Source organism: Gopherus evgoodei, chromosome 5 (genome assembly GCF_007399415.2).
Source record: "Gopherus evgoodei ecotype Sinaloan lineage chromosome 5, rGopEvg1_v1.p, whole genome shotgun sequence".
In the NCBI taxonomy this organism is placed as follows: domain Eukaryota; kingdom Metazoa; phylum Chordata; order Testudines; family Testudinidae; genus Gopherus; species Gopherus evgoodei.
This window is the reverse complement of record NC_044326.1, coordinates 20,561,878-20,580,524: the sequence shown is the minus strand read 5'-3', so window position 1 is coordinate 20,580,524 and position 18,647 is coordinate 20,561,878. Positions and strand designations below refer to the sequence as shown.

Sequence of the window (18,647 nt, the reverse complement as noted above, 5' to 3'; positions counted from 1 at the left end):
AATAAGATGTAAAGTTGATGGCATGGATAAGCTATGTTAGAGTCACAACATTTAACCCTTAGAGCAATGAATATTCGGCCTTAGAGTTTTAAGCTGAGAGACAGGAGCTGAGTTAAACTAGGTTTAGTCTGTTGTCAGTCATGCCAACCAGGCCTCTTTTCTCTTTGGCCACAGACCCTTCCTGCTGTGCATCACAGCACCCCCTGTAGACCATGGAAAGCCTTTTGAAACCAGCCAGACCTAAAGGTTTAAAACTCTTTAGGACTAGCAAATATCCTAAAGGTTAATTGTGATCTTACTAAGAGAGAAGTTTGTTGATGCCTTAGCCAGGAAAACATTATTCCTGAGACAGCCGATAACTGGTTTGTAAAATGTGATATCTTTGATTAGCTTTTAAAATTCTAACCTCATTTTGCATTTTCAGGAGTTGCATCAAAACGCTCTGAAAGAGCTGGAGGACAAAGGAAAACACTATACCCCATTGGTGTGTGAGAAAAAGAAGCCTGTGCCATTGAAATTGTACATGCCCAAAATTGTGAAAGTGTAAGTTCGGTAATCCTTATAGAAGTGAAGAAAGCAAAACTGCAGGTTAGGCATTGAGGAGCATGGAGATAGGCTTCAACTGAAGGCTATTTGTCATTCTTTTCTAAGTTTCCAAGCAGAATAGGCTTCTGGAAAGTAGGAAAAACAAGGGGAATGGAGTTGTGTCTCCTACATTAGGTGCACATGTTGCCAAGGATGGACAACCCTGAGAAAGGGAAGGAGGAATCCTGAGAAATGGAGGACGGATTGTCTTGTTTTATGGCTAGAGTATAGGACTGGAAATCAGGAGATCTGGAGGCTATTCCTAGCTCTTCATTCATTTCTCTCTCAATAATAGATTCATAGATCTTTAACGCCAGGAGGACCATTGTGAGCATTTGATCTGACCTCCAACACAACATAAAATACAATCTGGGTATCTACTTTACACTAATTCTTAATTTTGGGGGTCTGTCTAGACTTCTCAGCTTTCCTGGATTCCCAGATTGCCACAATGGCCAGAAACACATTTTTTATGTTTGGCTGACCAAGAAATTTCACCCCTTCCTGTCAGATATAGACCTTTCTACATACACATCATATGTATCTTTTTGTGTTCTGGGTTAGATTGTAGCAACATCCTGATTGTAGTTGGCATTAACTTTGAAAGATATTTGGGAGCTTTTACTAATACCAAATGCAGTTGCACTCTGACTCAGGTAGACTGGCAAGGGCATATTACACCAATACTCTTCACTGGCTGTTGATTCATTTCTAGACAGAGGCACTGGTGTTGATTTCAGTTTAGAGATTGCATCTGCCCCACTATTTGCATTCATCCTAAACTCCCTCTGGCTATTTGCCGAAAGGGTGAAACAGATCAGGTATCCGCCATTCCCCTAAACACACAGCCACACTTTGCCCCCCTAGAATTTATTATGAGAAATATTTACCTTAGAACACATTGTGAGACTCCATTTTTGTCCAGGTTTTCCACTAACTGCAGATGCTGATATTCTGGATTTAGCCAGCTAGTATGGTTCTCTCCACCTCTATACTTCTGAGTGTAGTGCTACGTGTGGAAGGTTGCTGTGTATTGGCGCTCTGGAAAATCTGCTCTTTATCTAAATTATATAACGTCAGATATTTTTGTTATAGTATCCTATAAATATGTAATTATAAGTGAGACTGTTAAGCCCTTGGTATTGAGAGTTGCCATAGGAGTATGCAAAGACAGAATATAAAAAAGTAGCATCTATATAAAAGCTAGTTTCTGTGAAGTATAAAAGAGTATACTTGACATAATATTTTATGCATACATGCATTCTAATTTCAGCCTCGAGTTTGGGAGGAAACAGGGAGGCAGCAAGGAGGAGCAGGAAAGAAAGAGGCTGATTCACAAACACAAACGTGAATTTAAAGGAGCTGTTCGGGAGATCCGGAAAGATAACCAGTTCCTGGCTAGAATGCAGCTTTCAGAAATAATGCAAAGGTAATATATGGTTACTGGCAGTGGCAATTATGGCAGTGGAGTTACTCTGTATGCTGGCCAATGTTCACTCTTGGTCCCTGTCAGGACTGGCATGTTGGTCAACCATATTTTGAGGTCAAAACAGTTGTCTGACAACTTGGCAGCAACCACTACAAGACTTGCAATCAGAGTTACCTGATGTTTATTGCTCATCAACCTCTATATATTTTGAATGTGTTGGAATTTTGCGGTTTCATTTATATAGTCACCTAATGTGTATTTCTAAGTAACATATCTATAATATGTGTAATTTAAACTGTAGCAGAGGCGGTGTTTCAAAAATGTAGCTTTTTATAAATATTAAAATACATATTGTTTTGCCTATTTTATCTGAAGTCAGAATAAAGATTTAAACATATGTTTGTTTTTTATAGGGATTCTGACAGAAAAAGAAAAGTGAAAAATCTTTTCAATAGCCTTGCAACACAGGAAGGTGAATGGAAGGCAATGAAGCGGAAGAAGTTTAAAATTAGACATTGACATTCTACAACAGGAAACCATGGGACGTTATATTTTTACTTTCAGGTAAAATATATAAACTGATGGATTTTGAGGAGACTTTATCTTGGTGCATTCCTTTTGTGGAAAACAGGTTCCTTCAAGAACAGTCTGGAAAAGGATTCTGATTAATTGGTTTGCTGGCTGTATTTTTTCATGTGAAAAATAAAGATAACATCCTTTTTGTATTTGTTGTACTTACTATCATATTAATGAGAAATATTTTGGTGAATAGGTGTTCAGAAAATTACGTTCTTGACAGGAACTTCAGACCAATTCTGAGAGTCCATATTATGGTGCATTGTATGGGTATTCTAAAAAGAATCAAGTAACAGGCAGAGACTTTTTTGTGTATTTTTGATATAGATTCTCCCCAGGTTATGGAAGACCCAACTTGCGCAAATTCACACTTACGGAAAATGTTCCATAAGACAGAAATACGATTTTCAAGTTGTGGAAATTTTTGCATAACGTACAGGTATATGTTTCCAACTTATGCAAAATTCGAGTTACGCAAGGCTTTCTGGAATGGAACATTTGTGTAAATCGGGGGGGGGGGGGCATCTGTATTGCAAAATTGCTGACATTAAATTAGCATCACAACTATATAATAATGTTTTAAATAGCATTTAGCTTTAGGAAAGAAGGATGCCTGTACTCTAGGGCCTAATGGAACTAGTTTGTTGACGGTGTATGGTTAAAGCCCAACATCCATTTATCAGTTCAATAACTATTGACATTTGCTCCATAAGTATTGAATCTTAATGTTGATCTCAACGCACAGTCCTGACACTATGTAACATGGGTCAGTTAAACAGACTAGCTCAGCACCTTCATAACTATCTGATTGGCTCACAGCTTTAAATCATTTTTACATATTTCATAACAAGTTTAGTTACTTAGGTACCTGAATGACAGTTGGAAAACATTTGTACTCTAGCAGCTACATTTGTGCAGAAACAAGAAGTATTTCACCCGTACTTCACCGTGTAAAGTTGGTCGCTTGAATTGGATCATCATCCCAAGATTCATCACAATCTACTTATATCCTAAATCCATCCATGGCTAATTATATGTGCAGTGAAGAAATCTATAATTACTCTCCAGTATCAAAATGCTTTAAGTTGTTCTAAAGAAGATGCTAAGGGTTCTAAAGAACCTCTGCAAAATGAAACCATTTTTACTTCACAGCTGCACAAACATGAAACCCTTAAAGTGCCCTACAGAGCCAGCAGAGCAGTGGGAGAGTGAGTTGGATTCTTTTCTGTGTGTATCATTCATTTGTTCCCCTAGGACCACTCGTGTATGAAGTTACTCAAATGCTCGATGCGTTGCTGAATCAGGGCTTAAATTCCAATAGGAAGGTCAGTTTCTTACCTCAGATCCCTTTTATGCAATCCAATTCTTTTCTGTCTACATATTTATACCATGCTTTTCACAATGGCATCTAGAATCCAGGATGGATCTCCCTACACATAAACATACATTCTTCTTTCTTCTCCCCTTTTAAAAACCTGAAAACTAATTTTTTCCAAGATTCTGCACTCAGCTATACCTGTACGTAAGCACAATGTTGCACAGGTGATGTCAACATTGGTCCTGCAGGATTTTTAGTAATGGTGGTGATGTCTATGAGCCAGAAAAAATACAGCTTATCCTTTAAATGCCAAGTTGAGTTTGCCACGCTAGTGGTTAAAATAAACATCTTTTTACTTTTTAAGTAAGATAATTTGATTTGATATATGAACAGAGAACTTCACAATGCCATATTTAAAGACCCGTTTCAAAGTTGAATACATAGTTTTCTGAACTGTGTCAAAACAAGAGTGTGCAGTTTTAATATGCACGTGTGTTTACCATGATAGTGCATCTATATGGCTCTGTCATAAACAGATAGCTAAGGGTTAATGTCTCTTTCACCTGAAACACCTGACCAGAAAACCAGTCAGGAAACCGGATTTTTTCAACTTTGGGTGGAGGGAAGTGTGTGTCTGAGTCTTTTGTCTGTCTGCCTGTTTCCTCTGAGCTTTGGAGAAGTAGTTCTATTTTCTAGTCTTCTGTTTCTAAGTGTAAGGACAAAGAGATCAGATAGTAAGTTCTATGGTTTCTTTTCTTTGGTATTTGCATGAATATAAGTGCTGGAGTGCTTTGATTTGTATTCTTTTTGAATAAGGCTGTTTATTCAATATTCTTTTAAGCAATTGACCCTGTGTTGTATCATCTTAATACAGAGAGAACATTTGTATTTTTTCTTTCTTTTTTATATAAAGCTTTCTTTTAAGACCTGTTGGAGTTTTTCTTTACTTCAGGGAAATTGAGTCTGTACTCACCAGGGAATTGGTGGGAGGAAGAAATCGGGGGAGGTCTGTGTGTGTTGAATTGGCTAGCCTGATTTTGCATTCCCTCTGGGGAATAGGAAAGTCCTTTTTGTTCCCAGGACTGGGGAACGGAGAGGGGGAATCACTCTGTGTAGTTTCACAGAGCTTGTGTCTGTGTATCTCTCCAGGAGCACCTGGAGGGGGGAAGGGAAACAGGATTATTTCCCTTTGTTGTGAGACTCAAGGGATTTGGGTCTTGGGGTCCCCAGGGAAGGTTTTTCAGTGGGACCAGAGTGCCCCAAAACACTCTAATTTTTTGGGTGGTGGCAGCAGTACCAGGTCCAAGCTGGTAACTAAGCTTGGAGGTTTTCATGCTAACCCCCATATTTTGGACGCTAAGGTCCAAAATCTGGGAATAAGGTTATGTCATGGTGTAGCAGCGGTGGGATCTAGACAGAATCCAGAAGCCAGTAGGAATATTATATTTTTCTTTTCTCTGCTAAGGGCTTTTTAGCAGAGAGAAACAGTTTGGTTTTAAAAGGGAACCAGAGAGAATTTTTTTTTTCTGCTCTCTCTAGCAGTTGTGGTTTGCATGTTAAGCGAGAAGACTGTTGAGGGTCTTTTGTCATGCAATAGCCCTCCCATTAGGTGGCAAGTACCAGCACTTATATGCATGCAAATAAAGTGGTTTTTCTGGTTTCCCTTAATTGAACATTAGCTAGAGAGAGAAAAGGAAAAAAGCACTGTTGCTAGGCAGACTTCAGGAGGCAACAGAGCCTGCAGTGCAGAAGATAAACACCGGAGGGCACCCCAACACAAGAAAGCAGGAATCATGACTTCTAAGGCAAAAATGGAGGCCGAAGACCAAATCAAAGAAGCTGAACACAGGCGACAACTAGAAATAAAACAAAAAGAGATGGAGCTGAAAGAAAAGGAAGAAAGCATCAAACAGGCAGCCCAAGAGGCAGCACACAAAAGAAAACTAGAAGAAGAAGAGGTGGCCTACCGAAGGAAACAAGCAGAAGATGAGTTGGCCCACAGAAGGAAGCAAGAAGAAGAAGAGGCGGCCCACCGCCGAGACATGGAAAAACAACAAAAAGAAATGGAAAAACAACAAAAAGAAAATGAAGAGAAGGAAAAGCAGAGAAAACATGAACTGGAGTTGGCAAAAGCTGGGCTGCATGTGCCAGCCAACCCTAACAACCCGGCGCCCATTATTGCTCCACAGCACAGGAAATTTCCCACCTACAAGGCAGGTGATGACACCGAGGCCTTCCTGGAAAATTTTGAAAGAGCCTGTCTTGGGTACAGCATCCCCGAAGACCAGTACATGGTAGAATTAAGGCCACACCTCAGTGGACCTTTAGCAGAGGTGGCAGCTGAAATGCCCAAGCCGCAAATGAATGACTATAAACTTTTTCAAACCAAGGCCAGATACCGGATGGGGATAACCCCAGATCATGCCCGTCGGCGCTTCAGAACCCAAAAGTGGAAACCAGAGGTGTCATTTCCCAAAAACGCCTACTACATTGCAAAAAACTATGAGGCCTGGCTAACAGGAAACAACATTCAAACCTTGGAAGAAGTGAACCTCCTCATACAAATGGAGCAGTTCTTGGATGGTGTTCCTGAAGACATCACACGGTACATACAAGATAGAAATCCCAAAACTATCGCTGAGGCGGGGGAGATTGGAGCCAAATGGATGGAACTGGCAGAAAGCAAAAAAGCTACTGTCAAGGGGAACGATTACCCCAGGGGGCACACAGACCATAAACCCTACAACCGAGGACAGCCAAAGACCCTACATACCACCCAAGTAAAGCCACAGATACCCTACTCTTCAACCTCACCAGTCTCCAGTAACTCACCTCGGCCCAGTGACCCATCAGATGGAAGATGCTTTAAGTGTAATGAACTGGGACATATCAAGGCCAACTGTCCCAAGAACACCATGCGAGTGCAATTCATTACACCACCATCACCCCAAAGATCCCCAGGCCCAGATACCTCTCAAATACCCTTGGAGCGAAGGGAAAATTTGAGAGTGGGCGGAAAGAAGGTTAATGCGTGGAGAGACACGGGGGCACAAGTGTCAGCTATCCACCAATCCTTCGTTGACCCCAAATTCATCAACCCAAAGGCCAAAGTTACAATTTACCCCTTCATGTCACAAGCTGTAGACTTGCCTACAGCTCAACTGCCTGTCCAGTACAAAGGCTGGTCAGGAATGTGGACTTTTGCAGTCTATGACAATTATCCTATCCCCATGCTACTGGGGGAAGACTTGGCCAACCAGGTGAGGCGGGCCAAGAGAGTGGGAATGGTTACCCGTAGCCAAACCAGGCAAGCTTCCAGACCCATTCCTGTTCCTGAGCCGTCCACAGAGGCCCCGTCTGTGTTACCAGAGACCCAGACAGAGGTAGTGGACCCGGATTCCATGCCTACCACTGAAACAGCCACAGCATCTCCAGTCCCAGGCCCGGAACTGGAACAGCAACCAGCACCAGCAAGTGCAACCACATCTTCAAACTCAACGCCAGAGGGCGCCAGCGAGCCAGAACTGGCAGAAGCACACGACAGCCATACCCAAAAGGCTCAGCCAGAGCCTGAAATACCCTCAGGTGCACCAGCGGAGAGCGGTTCACCAGCAACGGAAACAACCCCATCACCTACATCGCTTCCAGAGGGACCAAGCCCAAGTCCACAGTCTGAGGAAGAACTGGTGACCCCAGCCTCAAGGGAACAGTTCCAGGCTGAGCAGGAAGCAGATGACAGCCTTCAGAAAGCGTGGGCGGCGGCACGGAGCACCCCACCGCCTCTCAGCTCTTCTAATCGATCCCGGTTTGTTATAGACCAAGGACTTTTATACAAGGAAATTCTTTCTGGTGGACACCGGGAGGAATGGCAGCCGCAAAAACAGTTGGTGGTTCCAACTAAGTACCGGGGGAAGCTCTTAAGCTTAGCCCATGATCATCCCAGTGGCCATGCTGGGGTGAACCGAACCAAGGACCGGTTGGGGAAGTCCTTCCACTGGGAGGGGATGGGCAAGGATGTTGCCAAGTATGTCCGGTCTTGTGAGGTATGCCAAAGAGTGGGTAAGCCTCAAGATCAGGTCAAGGCCCCTCTCCAGCCACTCCCCATAATTGAGGTCCCCTTTCAGCGAGTAGCTGTGAATATTCTGGGCCCTTTTCCAAAAAAGACGCCCAGAGGAAAACAGTACGTACTGACTTTAGTGGACTTTGCTACCCGATGGCCAGAAGCAGTAGCTCTAGGCAACACCAGGGCTAACACTGTGTGCCTGGCCCTAACAGACATCTTTGCCAGGGTAGGTTGGCCCTCCGACATCCTTACAGATTCAGGGTCTAATTTCCTGGCAGGGACCATGGAAAAACTGTGGGAAACTCATGGGGTGAATCACTTGGTTGCCACCCCGTACCACCATCAAACCAATGGCCTGGTGGAAAGGTTCAATGGAACTTTGGGGGCCATGATAAGAAAATTCATCAACGAATTCTCCAATAATTGGGACCTAGTGTTGCAGCAGTTGCTGTTTGCCTACAGGGCTGTACCACATCCCAGTTTAGGGTTTTCACCATTTCAACTTGTGTATGGTCACGAGGTTAAGGGGCCATTACAGTTGGTGAAGCAGCAATGGGAGGGGTTTACGCCTTCTCCAGGAACTAACATTCTGGACTTTGTAAGCAACCTACAAAGCACCCTCCGACACTCTTTAGCCCTTGCTAGAGAGAACCTAAAGGATGCTCAAGAAGAGCAAAAGGCCTGGTATGACAGACATGCCAGAGAACGTTCCTTCAAGGTAGGAGACCAGGTTATGGTCTTGAAGGCGCAACAGGCCCATAAGATGGAAGCATCATGGGAAGGGCCATTCACGGTCCAAGAGCGCCTGGGAGCTGTAAACTACCTCATAGCATTTCCCAATTCCTCACTAAAGCCTAAAGTGTACCATGTTAATTCTCTCAAGCCTTTCTATTCCAGAGACTTACAGGTTTGTCAGTTTACAGTCCAGGGAGATGATGCTGAGTGGCCTGACGGTGTCTACTACGACGGAAAAAAAGACGGTGGCGTGGAAGAGGTGAACCTCTCAACCACCCTGGAACGTCTGCAGCGGCAACAAATCAAGGAGCTGTGCACTAGCTTCGCCCCATTGTTCTCAGCCACCCCAGGACGGACTGAACGGGCATACCACTCCATTGATACAGGTAATGCTCACCCAATCAGAACCCCACCCTACCGGGTGTCTCCTCATGCCCAAGCTGCTATAGAACGGCAGATCCAGAACATGCTACAGATGGGTATAATCCGCCCATCTACCAGTGCCTGGGCATCTCCAGTGGTTCTGGTACCCAAACCAGATGGGGAAATACGCTTTTGCGTGGACTACCGTAAGCTAAATGCTGTAACTCGTCCGGACAACTATCCAATGCCACGTACTGATGAGCTATTGGAAAAGTTGGGACGTGCCCAGTTCATCTCTACCATAGACTTAACCAAGGGGTACTGGCAAGTACCGCTAGATGAACCTGCCAAGGAGAGGTCAGCATTCGTCACCCATACGGGGATGTATGAATTCAATGTCCTTCCTTTCGGCCTTCGAAATGCACCCGCCACCTTCCAGAGGCTGGTAGACGGTCTACTAGCTGGACTGGGAGAATTTGCAGTTGCCTACCTCGATGATGTGGCCATTTTTTCAGACTCCTGGCCCGAACACCTACTCCACCTGGAAAAGGTCTTTGAGCGCATCAGGCAGGCAGGACTAACTGTTAAGGCCAAAAAGTGTCAAATAGGCCAAAACAGAGTGACTTACCTGGGGCACCAGGTGGGTCGAGGAACCATAAACCCCCTACAGGCCAAGGTGGATGCTATCCAAAAGTGGCCTGTCCCAAGGTCAAAGAAACAGGTCCAATCCTTCTTAGGCTTGGCCGGATACTACAGGCGATTTGTACCACACTACAGCCAAATCGCTGCCCCATTGACCGACCTAACCAAAAAGACCCAGCCAAATGCCGTTAAGTGGACTAATGAGTGTCAAAAAGCCTTTACCCAGCTTAAGGCAACGCTCATGTCTGACCCTGTACTCAGGGCCCCGGATTTTGACAAACCATTCCTAGTAACCACAGATGCATCTGAACGTGGTATAGGAGCAGTGCTCATGCAGGAAGCAACAAATCACAACTTCCATCCTGTCGTGTTTCTCAGCAAGAAACTGTCTGAGAGGGAAAGTCACTGGTCAGTCAGTGAAAAGGAATGCTATGCCATTGTGTACGCCCTGGAAAAGCTACGCCCATATGTTTGGGGACGGCGGTTCCAACTACAAACTGACCATGCTGCACTAAAGTGGCTTCATACTGCCAAGGGGAACAACAAGAAACTTCTTCGTTGGAGTTTAGCTCTCCAGGATTTTGATTTTGAAATTCAGCACATCACAGGAGCTTCTAACAAAGTTGCTGATGCACTCTCCCGTGAGAGTTTCCCAGAATCCAGTAGTTAAAAAGTGTTCTTAAAATGTAAAAGTCTGTTAGTTATATACTTAGTAGTATATGTAAAGGTGCATGTGTTGTATTAATCTGTTTATTTTCAAGTTCTAGAAGGAAATTGCCGCCAGTGAGCTTCCCCACTGTCTGCAATTTGGGGGGCGTGTCATAAACAGATAGCTAAGGGTTAATGTCTCTTTCACCTGAAACACCTGACCAGAAAACCAATCAGGAAACCGGATTTTTTCAACTTTGGGTGGAGGGAAGTGTGTGTCTGAGTCTTTTGTCTGTCTGCCTGTTTCCTCTGAGCTTTGGAGAAGTAGTTCTATTTTCTAGTCTTCTGTTTCTAAGTGTAAGGACAAAGAGATCAGATAGTAAGTTCTATGGTTTCTTTTCTTTGGTATTTGCATGAATATAAGTGCTGGAGTGCTTTGATTTGTATTCTTTTTGAATAAGGCTGTTTATTCAATATTCTTTTAAGCAATTGACCCTGTGTTGTATCATCTTAATACAGAGAGAACATTTGTATTTTTTCTTTCTTTTTTATATAAAGCTTTCTTTTAAGACCTGTTGGAGTTTTTCTTTACTTCAGGGAAATTGAGTCTGTACTCACCAGGGAATTGGTGGGAGGAAGAAATCAGGGGAGGTCTGTGTGTGTTGAATTGGCTAGCCTGATTTTGCATTCCCTCTGGGGAATAGGAAAGTCCTTTTTGTTCCCAGGACTGGGGAACGGAGAGGGGGAATCACTCTGTGTAGTTTCACAGAGCTTGTGTCTGTGTATCTCTCCAGGAGCACCTGGAGGGGGGAAGGGAAACAGGATTATTTCCCTTTGTTGTGAGACTCAAGGGATTTGGGTCTTGGGGTCCCCAGGGAAGGTTTTTCAGTGGGACCAGAGTGCCCCAAAACACTCTAATTTTTTGGGTGGTGGCAGCAGTACCAGGTCCAAGCTGGTAACTAAGCTTGGAGGTTTTCATGCTAACCCCCATATTTTGGACGCTAAGGTCCAAAATCTGGGAATAAGGTTATGTCAGGCTCCTAACTGTTCACTTCTGTGATTGTGTAGGTGTACAATGTACATTCAAATTAGAAATGGAATCACAGTTCATTTTTAAACAGAGTTCCAGAGAGCTGTTGTTTTATAGTTTGGTCAATTTGTGAATTTAAAATGGTGGATTTGACTCTTTAACTTTTTCTTGAAAAATAATGTAACTCCAGTCAATCCAGATGCAAAATTTGTACTAAGCTGCCTCAAACTAGCCACAATGTATGCTGCTTACCTTCTCAAATCAGATTTGCAATGAAAGTACCAATAGACCCTGAAATATGATGGTACAAATGAAAAACTGTGCTGATATTTAAATTTCCACTTTAAGGCCAAGAAAACCATATTTCATTTTTGCAAAATGAGACTTTTTTGCATATCAAGATTTCTGATACAAAAGAGATGTCACCTTATTTGGGAAAGTTAATTTTTACTAAATCTCAAAATTAATGTGCAATATAACTGATAATACATAATGATGCATCAATTTCTCTGCTTTTAAAATCAGTTTTATTTGGTGTTAAAAAGCCAGTGCATAATATGTACATGCACTCATGCTGCATAAAAGATGAAGATTTCCTGATCTGAAATCGTTTTGCACTTTTTTTCCAATGACAAATATTTAGTTAGCCATTCCAAGAATCAACGAGGATGACTGCAGTCTTCAAAGACATTTTGAGTGGCTGATGTACATGTTTGTGTTTCTACCAGATGCATCATGGAAATTCTCCTTTTTTGTGTCCTGATCTTACAAAATGTCTTGTTTTTAATAAGACGGCAAAAAATTTAAAATGAACTATATTTTCATACTAACTTACTATTCTGTTATTACTAGGCTTTCTTATTACAGGGTGCACCACTCACTGCTGGTCTGGCGCTTCCTCCTGGTCACTCTTAAGGATTAGCTCTTGAGATCAAGGTCCCCACACTCCCTTCTTTGGAATGCCGAAAGATGACATTCAGATAGGGTGCTTGTAACCTAGTAACTATTGTTGTTGGAGCAGCCCACCATCAGGAGCTGTGCAGGAAGTGCTGTTTCAGCAGCATGCAGACAATGCTGAGAAACCCCCAATGAGAGAGACTTTGGACTGATCCTTTCCAGGAAACCTGAAAGTTATCTACTTCTTTTTAATAGAACTGGAGTGGGAACCCTGGCCTAAACCTGAGTAGTCTATTATTACATTAGGACCAGGGCCAGATTTTGATCATGATTACTGTGGAATATATAGAAAACTTATACACACATTGATGGAATTATTCAGTGTTTGGACCCTTTTATTCCACTTAAATACAAGGAATCAAAGGTGTTAACATGACCCTGAAATTGTCCAACATTAAACAGTAGTTGTCAATAGAGTCCAATCCGATTTTCGAGAAAACAAAATAGATCAAACACATACAAAAGAAAAGAACAGCGAAGATAGAAAATCCAGTTTCTGTCTGGTGTTGACTCTTACTTGCAACCTTGCTACTGGAGACACAGGCACAGCATAGTCTTATCAGCCACTCTGGGTCCATTTGCACAGCAAAAAAAAAAGGCAAAACCCAGAACCAATCTCAGAGCCCTAGTCAACTGACTGGGGCTCATAGGGCTCACATTGTGGGGCTAAAAATAGCCGTGTAGATATCTGGGCTCTGGCTAGAGTCTAGGTTTCAGCAAACCTACACAGCTTTTTTTAGCCCCATAGTGTAGGCCCAAGTCAATTGACCTGTGCTCTGAGACTTGCTACCCCAGGTCGTTTTGTTTTGTTTTGTTGGCAAACGTGTACCAAGATCAACTGTGGAGATGTGAGGAAAGAAGGCAGAAATATAGCAAGTAAGTGTTGGGGAGAGAGATGTTATTAAAGGAGAGCAGGAGGCGCTGCTGAGAGACAGTGAGAAAATAAAAGGTTTCTGAGGAAAAGGAGGAGGGGCTGTTCATAGAGTTGGAGGAACCGCTGAGGGAGAACTTTTATGAGTCAGAGTTTGGCAGCCTCACTGGATTCTGTTGTGAAGCATGTAAATATTCATTCAGCAGGGACTACATTTGGATTAGGTTTGTGGCTAACGCTGTGGCAGACAGCAATTCCATCACAGTATGAACAGTGGTGAGAACTGCAGATTAAACCAGAGTTAAGACTGAGGCAGCAAACAATAAAAGGAAGGAAGCGCACAGTTAAAAGAGGGGACACACTTGCAGAACCAGAACATTTCTATGGAGAGCAGTTTGCTGGAACAGACATTTTGTGTGGTGCCTTTGATATTACAGTAACTCTAGGTGAATAAGAGATTTCTGCTCTCCCATCCAGCATCTCATTGCCTGATTCTTCAGAAAACGCCTAAGATTTTGTGACCTCATCTTGTCACCATGCGAATACTGGATGTTTCTGGCCAGATTCTGAATTTGAATGCATTCGTTTCAATGGGAGCCCCATGCACAGAGGAAAAAATGCACTTTGGTGATGTGACTTCACTTTAGGATCAAAGAGGAAGCAAAAATGGGATGAATGGCTCAAGTCCTTTTTAAAAATCAAATATATTTGATGAGTGGGGAAAAATCGCATTGGATAGCTACGAAATGTGTGCAAGTAGAATATATGTTAATGTGCTCCATGCTCTGAAACCTGCTGCCCTATGCAATTTTTGTGCTTTATGCTTAGCAGAGGTTAGAGAAGGACAAATATTCCCCTCCCACAAACCACATAAGCTATGGAGCAACAGCAGAATTGTTCTGTGGTCATTATTGCAAACTGACAGTACAACAGGACCCACAGACCCTGCACTCCTTTGCTAACATTTGAACAGAACTAGATGAAACTGCGGTCAAAATGCCTACTCCTGATCTACAACAGAGCTTATATTATTGGTATGCCCTGATGCAGCTACTCTTTTGTTTAAAAAAAAAATGGGAAAGGGATTACCTACTGTACATCAATCCTCTGCCTACTCTTTTGGGTTGGGGGCAGAGGGTGGTTGTGCTGTAGCCAATGCAGGAAGTTTCATATTCAGCTGTGAACTGCCTTGTTTTTCTTTTTTTCTGTTGCAAGATTAATGTTCCCCCAGTGTAGTTCATTTTGAGTGATTATTTGCATACATGTCAGTGAAGTCCTTCAGTAAGATTCCTCTGTTGGCTGCCAGAATCTGACTCACCACAATCACACTTAATTCTCTCATTCTAAGGTCTCAGAGCTTTTTTAACTAAAAAGTTTAATTCTTAGAACAGCCTCTTGCTGGCAAGTGTGACAGTGACAGGAATAGAACCCTGGAGTCCTAACCTCTATCCAAGAGTGTAAACGCTATTGTATTATCAGAGATCAACAAACATGGGCAGAAATTGAAACAACCAATGTGTATTTAGGGTCTTTTTTTAGAATACAATTCTATTCTATCTAGGTTTTTATACCAAATTATTATCATAGTATCTGGATACCTGTGGCAGTGAGGCCAGTTTTTGTGCTGGAGTGAAGCTATTTGTTTAAACATATTTTATGTAAAAAAAAAAAATAAATAAAAATAAAAAAAAATTCCTTCCAAAAATTAACATTTGAGTTGTTAGACCAGATGGTAGGCAATTCTCATGCGCTTGTTCTGGAGTTACTCTGAAATAATGAAATATTCAAGGAGAGTGTTGAATGGAGTGGTCAGGACTTAAGAAAAGCCCCTGTAATATGTAGGGTGGGTTGATTCTGAGCAAGGTATAGAGTTCCAGAACTGTAGGAACAGAGGTAGTGGTGAGAGCAGCAGACCAGTTCAAACTGAATATTCCGTTGAAATAAATAAGGGAAATTCATGTCTTGGGGCTTGGTCCTGAAATCAGCTGCCAGGCTCCCATTTGACTTGAAACCATTGGTCATCAGTTTATATTTTCAAGGTTCGTTGCAGCTAGAAAGGCTATAAATATATTTTAAATAAAAGTTAATTTCATTCTGTAGAATTATTCTACACAATACCCCTAATTCTCTAATAAACTTGAAGGACCTTGTTTCCTTGAGCTTCCCATCTACCTGTCTGTATCCGTTTGTCTCTTGTCTTTAAGTGTCAGCTTTTGGGGTCAGGGATCATCTTTTTGTTCTGCATCTGTACATTGCCTGGTACAGTGGGATACCAGTCAGTGACTGGGGTCCTAGGAGCTAACCCACTACAAATAATAAATAATAATAATAAGGAATCATATCCATGATCAGTAGCTGGTGTGCAAGTCCACTACTTTTTCTTTCACACACTGGACTGGGTAATGAACCACTCATCTAAACAACTGAATCTCAAGATGCTGTGTGAGACCCTGATATCCTGACAGAGATTAATCCTGATGTTTAGACCAACTCCTCCAAAGCTAATCTGCTGGGGAATAAATGCCAGGCGTATGGTTGTTGGGAGAATGTAAAGTACTTGCTAGCATTCTGATGGGTATAAATCCAGACCACAGATGGTATTATATTGCCTTTGAAGAGAATGCATCCGAGGAAGTGAGTATTCACCCACGAAAGCTGATGCTCCAAATGCATCTGTTAGTCTGTAAGGTGCCATAGGACTCTTTGCTGCATTTCTGTTTGCGTCCTTTACTACTACTGCTGCATTGGGTGGGATGGAGTAAAATGGGGCCCAGTTGGGGCTGCCCTCTGATCCAGCACTCTTCAGACCCAGAACTGTGTAGGGGAGACCAGAAACCATATGATATACCACCTTTTCCCCTGCCATGTGGCCTTTTGGAAAGACACTGCCTGAAGCTGGCACAGCAGGTGAAGAAAGCAGTGCAAGCAGGTTCCAATGGACACTGGTGATATCATAAAAGTGCTTTCTGCAGTGATAACTCAGAACATTCTCTCACACCTGTGCTGCTTGGCAGTTTACTCCAGTCCTTCCTGTCTCCTCCTTTCCTTGCCCATTTCTAGCTAATCCCCTCCTGACATAACCACACTGAAAGAATTTAAATAACCAAACCAACCAACATGACATTTGGAGCTTAGTCCTGGATTTATGAGCCTATTGAGCCATCACATTGTTCATATTGCTTGTATGGACTATCCATTTCTCCTACCTTGTATCCATCTTCTCTAGTTAGAAGGTAACATTTGGGGGCAGAGGCTGTCTCTTATTGTCCCTAGCACAGTGAGGCTCTATTCTTGGTTGACCCCTAAGTTCTACTGTAATAAATATGATGAACAATGAAAAATAATTGATGTCTACAGGCATTTAAAATATAATTCATCTTTTACCTTACAGGCCACAACCTCCCTCCTTTTGGTGAGGATTTTGGCTAACTTTGGAGAACCACATAACTTGAGGCTGAAACCTGAACTACAGCTCCAAATGCCCAGCTGATGGACAGAGGGGACGATTTGTGGAAAAGGTGTTTGTCTAAAACTTAGCAGTCTCTTCATATCATTTAGGGCAGTGATATGCAGACCTCACTGGTTCAGGAGCCAAACTGGAGATCAACATTACCCAAAAGAGCCACAGTTATGTGACTTCATTGTTTCATTTACTGTAATACTTTTCATATTTAAACCGTATGACACGGGAAATATTTAGTTTATGATATATATTATTCTCACAGCACATATGTTAATAACAATGTAAATAAATAATTGGGTAATAACATAGTAAAAGCATCCTGATTGGTTAATAATGTTAATATCATGTGCTGCAAAGAGTTGCAGGAGACACATTAAAGAGGCACTTGTGATTCAGGTGCCTCAGTCTGAGTATCACTGATTTAGGGGCTAGGAAATACGAAGTTCAGGTACCAATTGCAAGTTATGATGTCTCCTTTCAAATACAGATAAACAGAATGCAACTCAGGATCTACTTCACTGAGCTGCTGTTATTGCTGCTTTCTTTAAAATAAATCGTATTAAAACTTGTCAAAAATAATAAGTAAAAAAATCTTTAAGAAAATGCTAAATTTACTATCAAATCAAAATTTCTTGCTGCTGATTTTTCACAAGTTGCTAACTTATACTTATTTTCTTTTCTAATTTTTAAACAAGTTGCATTTCTGCAAGATTTGTGCTGCGTAACTTTCCTGTGTCCTATAGGCTGAGTGATGGACCAGTACAATTTTCATTTACTTGTGAAAAACTCAGTTTGACATGGAGGTACAAAAGTGCTTCTGAAAAGAGAATGGGGAATTCTGAAACCTCTGTTGAGAAACAAAAGCAGAAACTAATCTACAGTGTGGCAGAAAGCCCAATTTTTCTTGGTCTGAGGATCACAAAGTGCTTTATCAATATTAATGAATTGAATTTTATAGCATCCTAAAGTAGGTATTATCCTTATTTTGAGATTAGGAGATACTGAGCAACACAGAGAGTAAGTGACTTGCCAAAGGTCACACAGGAAGTCTGAGGCAGAATTGAAAATAGAATCCAGGAGTCCTGACTTTCAGTCTTGTGCATTAACCACATAACCATCTATAATCTAATTTTACAAGCCACTATTTGTACAAATACCAAATGAGACACAGCATTTATATGAATAGGCAAGGGGGTAAGATGTTAGGTCAGAAGATAAACTAGCAGAGTAGACCACTGCAGTGGTACCAAAGTTTGGTAACAATATGTACTGATAGGGAACAGGCTGCGTGAACTGGTTGTGGCAGTATAGATATGAAAAATTATGTTCCAAAATTCTCTCACTTTCCTAGACATTAATTATATGTAAATATATATAACCCTGAAATAGACACTGGGCTAGATCTTCAGCTGCTGTAAACCAGCACAGCTCCAGTGAGTGAAGTCAATTCAGTTATGCTGTATTACATCAGCTGAGGATCTGCCCTAAGTCAGCCACCTTAATTTATTTCTTTTTCATTGTGATTCTCTATCAGAAGAATCCACACAGTTCAACATCCGGAGTTTATTTGTAAGAGATTAAACATTTTCTTAATGAAAATAAGCATGTGCGCACACTAAAAAGTTACATTCTGTTAGTCTTGACTACACTAGGGAAATTTTGCAAATATTTCCTGCTGGAGCTAACACTGGTGGTAGCAACAGAAGGGCTTGTGTAGGCAGGAGGCTGCTATTTTATGTACTGTGTCTTAACCACTAACACCAGCATCAGCCAGTGACCTATTCATACCAGGGCTACTGGTGTTGGAGCTGAGCTGCTGGGCAACAAAGGGAAATGTTTGCAAACTTTCCCTAATGTAGACAAGACTACTGCAAGAGAGAAATGTGTCAGAGCACAGGATTAGGAGTCAGAAACTTCTGTTTGTATGCCAGTTCTAATACTAACTCTATGGCCTTGAGGATGCTAAC

At 42.0% G+C, this 18,647-nt stretch overlaps 1 protein-coding gene across 3 annotated transcripts in view; it reads left to right on the top strand.

Moving 5' to 3' along the window:
• The window catches only part of NOP14 (NOP14 nucleolar protein), a 42,753-nt gene extending 40,014 nt beyond the window's left edge, over positions 1 to 2,739 (top strand). For all 3 annotated transcript variants that reach the window (XM_030564223.1, XM_030564222.1, XM_030564221.1), the window contains 3 exons: positions 425 to 543; positions 1,859 to 2,014; positions 2,428 to 2,739. In XM_030564223.1, the coding sequence (XP_030420083.1) occupies positions 425 to 543; positions 1,859 to 2,014; positions 2,428 to 2,533 (381 nt within the window). In that variant the 3' untranslated portion in view covers positions 2,534 to 2,739. The remainder of the gene's footprint in view (positions 1 to 424; positions 544 to 1,858; positions 2,015 to 2,427) is intronic.
• Positions 2,740 to 18,647: the final 15,908 nt, after the last annotated feature.